Source organism: Thamnophis sirtalis, unplaced genomic scaffold (genome assembly GCF_051295495.1).
Source record: "Thamnophis sirtalis isolate CommonGarterSnake01/CBP01778 unplaced genomic scaffold, rThaSir2_p1.2 scaffold_14, whole genome shotgun sequence".
Classification (NCBI taxonomy): Eukaryota; Metazoa; Chordata; class Lepidosauria; order Squamata; family Natricidae; genus Thamnophis; species Thamnophis sirtalis.
This window is the reverse complement of record NW_028261394.1, coordinates 8,562,918-8,575,167: the sequence shown is the minus strand read 5'-3', so window position 1 is coordinate 8,575,167 and position 12,250 is coordinate 8,562,918. Positions and strand designations below refer to the sequence as shown.

At 45.5% G+C, this 12,250-nt stretch overlaps 1 protein-coding gene across 1 annotated transcript in view; it reads right to left on the bottom strand.

Moving 5' to 3' along the window:
* The window catches only part of SYT17 (synaptotagmin 17), a 29,401-nt gene that overhangs the window by 15,342 nt on the left and 1,809 nt on the right, over positions 1-12,250 (bottom strand). Inside the window, 2 exon segments of the mRNA XM_087728798.1 lie at positions 3,211-3,359; positions 8,012-8,029. Of these exon segments, the coding sequence (XP_087584924.1) occupies positions 3,211-3,359; positions 8,012-8,029 (167 nt within the window).

Below are 12,250 nucleotides of genomic sequence, written 5' to 3'. Positions count from 1 at the left end.
AGGTCTTACATTTGCCAAAATTGAGAAAGACTAGCAATCAAGAGTTAGTGAGTTCTAGTCCCACTTTAGGTATGAAAGCCAGCTGGGTGACTTTGGGCCAGTCACCTGGACATTGGAAGTTCTAATCCCACCTTAAGCCACATGGGTGACATTGGGCCAATTACCAGGAGACTGGGAGTTCCAGTCCCACTTTAGGCATGAAAGCCAATTTAAGTGACTTTGGGCCAGTCACCTGGACATTGGAAGTTCTAATCCCACCTTAAGCCACATGGGTGACATTGGGCCAATTACCAGGAGACTGGGAGTTCTAGTCCCACTTTAGGCATGAAAGCCAATTTAAGTGACTTTGGGCCAATCACCTGGAGATTGGAAGTTCTAGTCCCGCCTTAAGCACAAAAGCTACATGGGTGACCTTGGGCCAATTACCAGGAGACTGGGAGTTCTAGTCCCACTTTAGGCATGAAAGCCAATTTGAGTGACTTTGGGCCAATCACCTGGAGATTGGAAGGTCTAGTCCCGCCTTACGCACAGAAGCCACATGGGTGACCTTGGGCCAATTACCAGGAGACTGGGAGTTCTAGTCCCACTTTAGGCATGAAAGCCAATTTGCGTGACTTTGGGCCAATCACCTGGAGATTGGAAGTTCTAGTCCCGCCTTAAGCACAAAAGCTACATGGGTGACCTTGGGCCAATTACCAGGAGACTGGGAGTTCTAGTCCCACTTTAGGCATGAAAGTCAATTTGAGTGACTTTGAGCCAATCAGTTGGAAATTGGAAGTTCTAGTCCCGCCTTACGCACAGAAGCCATATGGGTGACCTTGGGCCAATTACCAGGAGACCGTGAGTTCTAGTCCACTTTAGGCATGAAATCCAATTTGAGTGACTTTGGGCCAATCACCTGGAGATTGGAAGTTCTAGTCCCGCCTTAAGCACAAAAGCCACATGGGTGACCTTGGGCCAATTACCAGGAGACTGGGAGTTCTAGTCCCACTTTAGGCATGAAAGCCAATTTGAGTGACTTTGGGCCAATCACCTGGGGATTGGAAGTTCTAGTCCCGCCTTACGCACAGAAGCCACATGGGTGACCTTGGGCCAATTACCAGGAGACTGGGAGTTCTAGTCCCACTTTAGGCATGAAAACCAATTTGAGTGACTTTGGGCCACCTCTCTCTCAATGTCTGTCTGTCTGTCTCTCTCTCTCCCTCCCTCTCTCTCTCCCTCTCTCTCTGCCCCCCTCTCCCCCCCCTCTCATGGTTGTTACTGTGGAGAAAACAGGAGGAGAAATGAGTACTTAAAATGTACGTCACCCTGAATAAAAAAAAATCCAAATAAATAAATACATTCTTTTCTTTTCTTTTTTAAAGAAAGAATGCAAACAGAAATCAAGCTAAACGCGCAAATATTCCCCTCTTCCCCATTCAGCAGGCAACTGCTGCTGCAAATCTACAATTCTTTTCAGTCCCTCGGCTTCCTTTTGAAAAGCTCCCAGTTTGGTTTAACAAGGGCGACCGCGGAGAAGAAGAATGGAGCGACGCTTCCAGTTTCATTTCACAGAATGCAAGGCATTTCTTTCTTTCTTTCTTTCTTTTTTCATTATAATAAAACCCACCGCATAAAATGAAAGAGTCGTTTTATCTTATGATCTACATCACCTCAGGGCCCTCCCTCCCTTCCTCCCCCGCGGCTCTCGCCTCAAAGAAATAAAAGCGACCAGAGGGGGGGGGGGAAAGGGCTAAGAAAGGAAGGGGTCCCCGCCATTCTCGTTAAATCAGCATAATTAGGTTTGATACCGTGAGGCAGACAAGTCGGTCAGCCCTCGGAAGGTAGCAATAATTTAAAAAGCCCCGTGCTTTTCTTCTCCGAGATGAAATTATGCTTAACATTCTCTTCTCTGACTCCAAATATGTGTTTATAAAGGAAGGTTACCCTGCTTGTACTTGGCACAAATATGTATGTATGAATGTATAAAGGGACACGGTGGCTCAGTGGCTAAGACACCGAGGTTGTCGATCAAAACGTCAAATCAGTTCAAATCCCTACCGCCGCGTAACGGAGTGAGCTCCCGTGACTTGGCCCAGCTTCTGCCAACCTAGCAGTTCGAAAGCACGTAAAAAATGCAAGTAGAAAAATAGGAACCACCTTTGGTGGGAAGGGAACAGCGCTCCGTGCGCCTTCGGCATTTAGTCATGCCGGCCACATGACCACGGAGGCGTCTTCGGACAGTGCTGTCTCTTCGGCTTTGAAACAGAGGTGAGCACCGCCCCCTAGAGTCGGGAAGGACTAGCACCCATGTGCGAGGGTAACCTTTACCTTTTAATCAGGTTTGGGAAGTTCGGGCATAAAACATTGGTCCAAGGAAACATAAAGGAAGTGCTTGTAGTTGGCACAAATATGTATTTATATATATAAATGGCACAAATATGTGTGTGTGTGTGTGTGTGTGTGTGTGTGTGTGTGTGTGTGTGTTGTATTTGTGCTGATGGTAGCAACACAAATGTAACAAAGGCAACAGTAAAAATATTGGGTTTCTGTCTGGATGGTCTCTTGTGATGAGCCGATAGACAGAGAATGGAAGCAGTGAGCTTCCTCCCATATTTGGGCATACCAGGGGTTGTGACACTAATTACACACACACACACACACATATATATATATATACACACACACACACACACATACACACATATTCGTAGATTTTCATGGGTGTAGGTATGCTGGTCTTGTTGTATTCAGGAAAAGACCTGAATACAACAAGACCAGCATGTGTGTGTGTGTGTGTGTGTGTGTGTGTGTGTGTGTGTGTGTTTTGTGTGTTTTGTGTCACAACCCCTGGTATGCCCAAATATGGGAGGGAGCATACTGCTTCCCTTTTCTGTCTTTCGGCTCACCCTAGGAGCCATCCAGACAGAAAGCCATTTTTTTTATGTTACCTTTACATAAACACAATATTCTGCTCATAGACTGGACAAATATATATTTATAAAGAAAGGACACCCTGCTTATGATGCTTGTAGAGGACACAAATATATATTTGAGGAGGAGGAGGAGGAGGAGGAGGAGGAGGAGGAGGAGGAGGAGGAGGAGGAGGAGGATGATTGAGGGGTCTTTGGTGCTGATGGTTTCCTTGCAGACATTTCATTACCAAACCAAGTAACATCATCCAAACCACCCTTCAAATAAATGGTGCCTTTGAAACGCTTCCAAACTTACAACCAAGGAGGAGTTTGGGCTGGAAAAGGCCCCAGGATTTCCACTTCGTCTTCGTTCGACTGGCAACAGCTGCACTCGTAGCACTTCTGACAACAATTGCGACAGGTCCATCTGCACAGCAAGAGATCCGAGATTCTAGACAACAGACCCTGAGGCCGTTGGAAACCAGAAAGCAAAATTACAACCAGCTGATGACGAAAAAGGATAAACAATCGTAATTGAACAGGCTGATCCCAGGAGGATTCAGCTCTGTGGTGTGTGTGTGTGTGTGTGTTTTTTTAACATCTGCGCAGTCACAGATCTACATTTTCGCTTGTTCTGCTTTGGTTAACTTGGAACTTTCTGGGTATGGATGGATGATGGGCTATCAAGTCTTTTTTGTGACTCCTCGTGACCACAGAGAAAGATTTTTTTTTCTCCACAATTTCTGGATCCCCGGACATAAAGCCTATCATCCATGAAAACTGGGAATTATGTGAAAATTTCCCCCAAGAATCCAGGAGAGGGAAATGGGTAGGAAAACCACAATAGGATTCTTTTTTTTTTCTGGTTCCTAAATCATGGCTTAGGGTTAAGCACAGAGGTGGGTTCCTACTAGTTCGCACCTATTCGGTAGAACCGGTTCATCAAATCTACCGAACCGGTTAGAAGAGGTTCCCCCAGTGGACCCGGAAAGCAGGCCACACCTACAGAAGAGGTTCCAAAAATTTTTGAAACCCACCACTGGTCCTTGGACATGATTATTCTACACTATCATGCTCATATTTATAAAATTCAGTGCCTCTGTGGAAGGTAAGGATGACTACTGCGTTTGTGGTGCAATCAGAACATTGCGTGTGTTGAAGTTGTTTTAACGCAAACCAAAGATGCCTTTTAAAAAACAAGTTTACATCCTATTCTTATGCATGCCAGTGCTGTGTGTGAGGTAATTTAAGGTGGGTCTGACAAGTGTCGTCGGCATCTTCATATCCGGCCACATGGGCGGCAAGCCACTCCCATCCAGTCACATGGGCGGCAAGCCACTCCCACAAAGGAGGCCACACCCACAGAGTAGGTTCCAACAATTTTTGAAACCCACCACTGGTTAAGCATGACCTCAGCCCTTGCGGCTCATCCAAACCTTGGCTAACAATCCATGATTTAGCCCAGGGGTGTTAAAAGTCAAGGCCCAGGGGCTGGATGAGGCCCACGGGGTGCTTAGATGTGACCCACAGGACCACCTGGAAACAGTGCAGGATTGGCCAGTAGTGCCTCTGCCAGCAAAAACAGAGCTCAGGGAGGATGTGTAACAGAGGTGGCATTCAGCAGGTTCTAACCAGTTCTGGAGAACCCGGTAGCGGGAATTTTGAGTAGTTTGGAGAACTGGTAAATACCACCTCTGGCTGGCCTCGCCCTCATCTATTCTCTGCCTCCCGAGTCCCAGCTGATTTGGAGAGAATGGGGATTTTGCAGTAATCTTCCCATGCCACGCCCACTATTCCAAGCCATGCCCACCAAGCCACGCCCACAGAACCGGTAGTAAAAAAAATTGAACCTCACCACTGACGCGGGAGCTCCCTTTTCACTGGCAGAGGGTTGCAGGAAGTTGTCCCAACCAAAAACAGAGACTTGATGAGTGATGTCGACCTAGCCATGCCCCCCCTGGCCATGCCCTCTACTGCCCCCCTGAGGTCAAACACAATCCTGATGTGGCCCTCAATGAAATAGCGTTTGACACCCCTGGTTTAGCATAATGTTTGTTCGAACAACATGCTAAACTAGGAAAATGGTGTCCGAAAAAGAAATTAGTCAAAAATAAAGAGAGAAATAGTGGGAAGCGAAAAAGAAAAATCCTGGGGAGGGTTATGCCCAAAAAAAATCTATCAAAAAGTGAGAGAAAAGATCCAGAAGAAAAGAAATAATACATATAAAAAGAAGAAAGAGAGAGAGGGGGAAAAAAGAAACTAGGAATAGAGGATTAGCAAAACAAAATGAAATACATTAATCAGGGTAATGGTATGTAGCTAATTAAGGTGCGAGTGAACTATACCAATATTATTAATTGTGCAAATGAATTAAGTTAAATGTCAGTTATATAGTAAAAAAACTGAACTTGAAGGTACATGTTACTGATAGAAAATAGATGGAAATGAAATGATACATTTGGTTGATCTCTAAAGGGATTAAAAAACGACACGCTTTATGTACACACACACACAAATTAAAAGTTGGAAAATATGGGAAGGAAATAATACGGCTAAAATGGGAAGTGGAAATATAATGTAAAATGAATTATGTATATGTGAAAATGTTAAGGGGTGGAACCGGACAACGCTCTGTTTACAAAAGAATTTTTAAATACGTAACAAAAAATAAAAAAAAAACTTTGTTTGCAAAAAAACAACATACTAAACTAGGGATATCCAACCTTGGCAAGTTTAAGACCTGCAGACTTCAACTCCCAGAATTCCCCAGCTGGACCTGGAGTTTTCTTGCAAATTAGCAATAATTTAATAAATTTATATGCCGCCCAATCCCGTAGGACTCCGGGCGGCTTACAAATACAAGAGTAAAATAAAATAAAATATAGGGGAAAACAAAAACAGATTTAAAACAACACACCATGCACTCAAACCTAGATGGGGGCTGGACCTCATTCAAGGGTTAACAGCCCCAGGCCTGCCGGAACAGCCAGGTTTTAGTGGCTTTTCGGAAGGCCGAGAGGGTGGGAAGGGTCCGGATCTCTGCGGGCAGATCGTTCCACAGGGCCGGGGCAGCTACAGAGAAGGCCCTCCCCTGAGGGGTCGCCAGCCGGCATTGTCCGATCGACGACACCCAGAGGAGGCCCAGCCTGTAAGATCTTATCGGCCGTTGGGAGGTATGTGGCAGGAGGCGGTCTTGCAGATAACCAGGTCCTAGGCCATTCTTGTAAAACTGTAATGAATGCACAAGTCAAAATGTTTTGCAAACCCTCTGTTAAGAATGGATGATGCAGAAGAGGAATAAAGGTTCATAAATTTAAAAAATTCTAATTAAATGAGAAGATTCCAACATTTGCTCAAAGGAAAGCCTATTGTTTCCACTACACTAAGCAAGCCAATACAATATATGCCAAGCTGGAAAAAACCTCAGTGATTCCCTGTGAGTGGAATTGAGGGAATTTAAACCTTGCTGTACATTTTTATAATCCGTAGTCTTCGGGGATGGGATCAAGCGTTTTAAAAAAAGAGGAAAGCTTTCATGCTTTGAGAGTCGGGCGAGTAGATCCGATCGCGGAGAAAAGGTCAACCCCTTCTGAACTTTTCAAAGCAAAGACCAGATCGGAGGAAAAATAGGGTATTAGCATCATGCGTCAAGGAATGGTAAAGCAAAAAAATTAAGTCTAGGTTTTAGGGAAGCAAATCAAAATTGGAAAAAGAAAAAGGGTTTTTTTTTCCAACGTTTTTGTTTAGTTTTTGTCTCGGTTCAGTTTGGAATTTCGGTTTTTAATCTTTTCCATACAATAAAAAGAAATCGAAGGAAAACAACTGGCTAACTACCAAAGCTAGGAAAGCAGTTGATAATGAATCAGGACCCTGGACAGATCCAGGAAGATCCGAGATGTGCACCCTAAATCACCACTGAAATGTTGCCTCGTCCACAAACCAAAATTTTAAATCTGGTTGCATTAGAACTCCAATAGGTGCTTCCATGCTGGCTCAGGAATTCAGTGGGCGTGGTGTGGCTTGGTGGGCGTGGCAGGGGAAGCATACAGCAAAATCCCCATTCCCTTCCCATCCCCCTTCAGGGGAAGGATAGTGTGAAATCTCCATTTCCACCCCACTCCAGGAGAAGGATACTGCAAAATCTCCATTCTCTCCCCACTCCTGGGGGAAGGATACTGCAAAATCTCCATTCTCTCCCCACTCCTGGGGGAAGGATACTGCAAAATCCCCATTCTGGGGAAGGATACTGCAAAATCCCCATTCCCTCCCCACTCCTGGGGGAAGAATCCTGCAAAGTCCCCATTCTCTCCCCATTCCGGGGAAGGATACTGCAAAATCCGCATTCGATCCCCACTCCAGGGGAAGGATACTGCAAAATCCCCATTCCCTCCCCACTCGAGGGGAAGGATACTGCAAAATCCCCATTCGATCCACACTCCAGGGGAAGGATACTGCAAAATCCCCATTCGATCCCAACTCCTGCAAAATCCCCATTCGATCCACACTCCAGGGGAAGGATACTGCAAAATCCCCATTCCCTCCCCACCCCACTAACCTGCTTCCCAGCTCCGCTATCCTGTGCAGGACACCAGAAGAAGACCCAACCAATCAGCTGGGACTTGGGAGGCAGGGAATAGATGGGGGTGGGGCCAGCCAAAGGTGGTATTTGCCGGTTCTCTGAACTACTCAAAATTTCCGCTACCGGTTCTCCAGAACCAGTCAGAACTGGCTGAATATCACCTCTTTAACCTATTCCTGAAAGAGATCATCCGAGCTGAGCAATAGGGGGGAGTTCTCAGTTCTCCCCCATAACATGAGGACTAGAAATTTCATTCGCCAGTGGACAGACAGCAGGGGGAACACTCTGCAGCCAAACCAATTAAAATCAAGCCAGCCAGAGTTTTCCTTGGTGTTAAAAGAAGAAAAAACCCTGGCTGTTTAGCCACAAAGAAACCAAGCTGTGTTTTTTCTTTTTTTTTTTACTCACACAATTTTACACCAGAAAGCGTAGAGAGCCAGACAGGGGGGAAACAACAACAGTAACAACAACACACAACTCCACACCATGATCTCGCTTCGAGTGTCAGGAGAAAGGGTGACTCATCGGATTAACTCACCTCATTAATCGGTTCCAACTGTCCTTTTCGATATCCACCACGAAGCAAAGGGAGAGAAAATGAAACAAGGCGAGACCTCTTTAGTAAAGGTTTAATGATTTCTTTTTCTCCGCATGGCCCCCCATCTGTGAGACAAAATGCGCAACCTTGTGGGCCTTTGCTTTCCCATCTCAGCAGAGGGTGGAAAATAAAGCTATTTCGAGGTCTCTCTATTTTAGGGCAGGTTAAAAAAGAAAAAAAAAGGAAATATCCAGAAAGGATATTCAGTTGCTAATTTAAATTTTCCTCAATTGGGTTGCCTATTTTGGTCCCTTTCCCCCCCCCCCAAAATAAATAATGCTCTTTTATAAACCTCTCTGCAATTCAGGCTATTATGATACAAGCCGTGCTAATTGAGCCCCAAAGTTAGGTTGCTCATTGAGACCGTTGTTAAGTGAGTTTTGCCGCCATGTCGCAGGCTTCCTTGCCACCGTTGTTAAGGGAATCGCTGCCGTTATTAAGTTAGCAAGCCGGTAGTTAAGAGAATGGCTTCCCCACTGACTTCGCTTGTCAGAAGGTCGCAAAAAGAGGATCACAGGACTCTGGGACACTGCAACCGTCACAAACACGAGTCAGTGGCCAGCCGTCTCAGTTTTGAACCTGGGAATGCTGCAATGGTCGTTAAGTGTGAAAACTCATAAGTCATTGTTTTAGTGAGTTCCAAATAGCCACTAAATGAATAGCGATAGCAATAGCACTTAGACTTATATACCGCTTCACAGTGCTTTTACAGCCCTCTCTAAGCGGTTTATAGAGTCAGCCTACGGCCCCCCAACAATCTGGGTCCTCATTTTACCCACCTCAGAAGGATGGAAGGCTGAGTCGACCTTGAGCCGGTCAGGATCGAACTGCTGGTAGTAGACAGAGTTAACTATAGCAATAGCATTTAGACTTATATACTGCTTCACAGTGCTTTTACCGCCCTCTCTAAGCGGTTTATAGAGTCAGCCTATGGCCCCCCAACAATCTGGGTCCTCATTTTACCCACCTCGGAAGGATGGAAGGCTGAGTCTCCATATACACCCCCCAAATTAAAGGAACACTTGTATGCAGAATTTATCTTATTCGATGCTCTCTTGGTGGTTTTCTTACAGATGTTTCATTCATGATGTTCCTTAGTTTGGGAAATGAAACGTTTGCGAGCTCAGAGAACACTGAGGACTCCACAATCCCCCTCCTTCTCTTCCCTTCTAGCCCTGATGGTGTTACCTAGTTGGGTCATGAAACGTTTGCAAGTTCAGACAACACCAAGGACCCCACAATCCTCCTCCTCCTCTTCCTCCTCCAACCGCCCCTGCTAGCCAGTGGTGGGATTCAGCCAGTTCGCACCTATTTGGGAGAACCGGTTGGTAACTTTCTAAGTAGTTCAGAGAACCGATTGTTGGAAGAAATCTCCTTTTGTTTTTTTCCACTTTACAGGGCTAATCCTATAAGGAAGGCAGGAAGGAAACATTCTAGTGTTGTTTCTAGCCTAATCTTTATTGCCCTCCTTACAGAAACTGCCTCTCCGGTTACAGCTAGGGCGAAGCGTCCATTGACCAGAGTGACCTTGAGTTGGCCATGCCCACCCAGTCACATGACCACCGAGCCCCACCCACCCAGATGATCATTAGGGCAGAGAACCGGTTGTTAAATTATTTGAATCCCACCACTGCTGCTAGCCCTGATGATGTTACCTAGTTGGATCATCAAATGCCCGCAAGCTCAGAGAACACTGTAGACCCCACAATCCTACTCCTTCTCCCACCCACCCCCCTGCTAGCCCTGATGATGTTACCTAGTTGGTTCATGAAATGTCTGCAAGAAAACCACCAAGCTCTGAGAGCACCACGGACCTCCCCCCCTCATTTCAACATCCGAGTGACAAATACTCTCCTTGGCCGAGAACACACTTTCCACTTCCACAAAAAAAGTCAACGATTCCGTGGAGGTTAAGACCGGGCAAGGCAAAACGACATCCTTTCCTTGCCATTGTTGCATTTTCAGAAAAACATCACAGCTGTTCTCAAACTTTTGTGGCATCATAAAGGTCCCTGCAGGGAAACCCTGAGCTGTTCAAGCTTGCACAAACAGAAAACCAAAAGCCTGCCGTGTGTTTTGATAACACCGTTGTTGTGCAGTTGTAGCACGTTCTTAACCGAACCGCTGATATTTGCAAAGACATTTGTACAAGCCACTGCAGCCAATTCTCCCGGACTGTATAAACCATGGTTTCACCTACGAAATCCCTGCTATTTGGGGGGAGGGGGAGATTGCCCACCACACTACGCATATCATGGTATCAATCCATTGTTACTCTTGTCGCTTCCTCGGTCTCCCTTTTAAGTTTGCCGTTTCCTTGGCGTGAAAATTGCTCTTTTTTTGTTTGTTTGTTTTGCTCTGAAAAATGCCACGGAATTCATTTTGCTCTTCCAAGATCGCACAACGTTCAAAACGAGACTTAAATGTCACTCCAAGAAAAAAAATATAAAAGAGGAATTGATTGTCAATTTGATAATGGCAGCGAGATTGGCTAAACACTGGGGACGAAATTGGGATGATATTATTCAAAGAATGAGTGGTATAATGAAATTTGGAGCATGGCAACAAACGATAAATCAACCACAGAATTTCAACTTAAAAAAGGGATGATTGAAAGTAAATAATTATAATGAAATGGGGGGGGGGGAGGGTTATAAAATCAGTGTTAGTGGAAGGCAAAGAGCACTACTCAAGAATATATGGTGTCTTGGAGGGGATAAGGGCACAATTGGAATATATTGTATATCTAAGAAATTTAAGGGAGGGGAAGGTCTCATGGGGGTGGGGGGTGCACTCTAATATGTGATTTTTTCCCCTTTTTCTTTTGTCTTTATTTTTTGTTGTATTCAGTTGTATATGTAGTGTTTATATTATTTGTGTTTAAAAAATTTTTAAAGACTCAAATGTCAGTCTAGATTTTCCTTGAAAGGTTTTGCATGAGTCACTTGGAGAGTTTCCCGAGAACAAGCCATGAGAAGTTTGAATACGGGTTAGTCCTCAACTTACAGCCAGAGTTCGGCCCTACGTTTCTGTCACTAAGCGAAAAGATTGTTAAAGTGAGTTTTGCCCCCTTTTACGACCTTCCTGGCCGCAGTTGTCGTTAAGCGGATCACTGCCGTTAAGTCAGTCACACGGTTGCTAAGTGAAACTGGCCTCCCCATGGAGACTTTTGCTTGTTAAGGTAAAGGTAAAGGTTCCCCTTGCACATATGTGCCAGTCGTTCCCAACTCTAGGGGGCGGTGCTCATCTCTGTTTCACAGCCAAAGAGCCAGCGCTGTCCAAAGACGTCTCCGTGGTCATGTGGCCGGCATGACTCAACGCCGAAGGCGCACGGAACGCTGTTCCCTTCCCACTAAAGGTGGTTCCTATTTTTCTACTTGCATTTTTTACCTGCTTTCGAACTGCTAGGTTGGCAGAAGCTGGGACAAGTTAACGGGAGCTCACTCCGTTACGCGGCGCTAGGGATTCGAACCGCCGAACTGCCGACCTTTCTGATCGACAAGCTCAGTGTCTTAGCCCCTGAGCCACCGCGTCCCCCTTTTTCAGAAGGTCGCAAAACGGGATCGTGTGACCCTAGGACACAGCAACCGTCGGAAATGCAAGTCAGTTGCCGAGAGTATCTGAATTTCGATCAAGTGACCACGAGGTTGGCTGCATCCTTTGTTAAGCGTGAAAAAAGGGTCCTATGTTACTTTTTGCAATTGAGGTCACTAAATGAATAAATTGTAAATTGAGGACTAACTGTACTATACCAAGCCCAGACTGTGAATAGCTTATGGTTCATGTGTTGGGTCTTTGGAAAAGTGTGTGAATGCAATTATTTAATTAACTCTGGAGCAATTCACCATCCACCACCCTGCACAAGCTTTACACAAGACCTCAGAAACCTTTCGCAAACCCTACGAAACCCCTAAGAACGGACCACCAACCCCATCAATCCCATCCAAGCATTTCTCCGCTTTCTCTTCTCTCAGCCTGGTCTACCCTGCAGGACTGTTGTGAGGACAACTTTAAAATACCCATGCTCACAACTTTACGACGCAGGGGGTATTAAAAACAGAAAAATGCCCTTAAGACGCATGAAGCTGCTGAGGGAGCAAGCTTGTAGCCCCTGCCCTCCCCATGATGGGGATGATGGGAACTGGAATCCAAGCGTGCCTTCAAGTTTTCTCAAGAGCA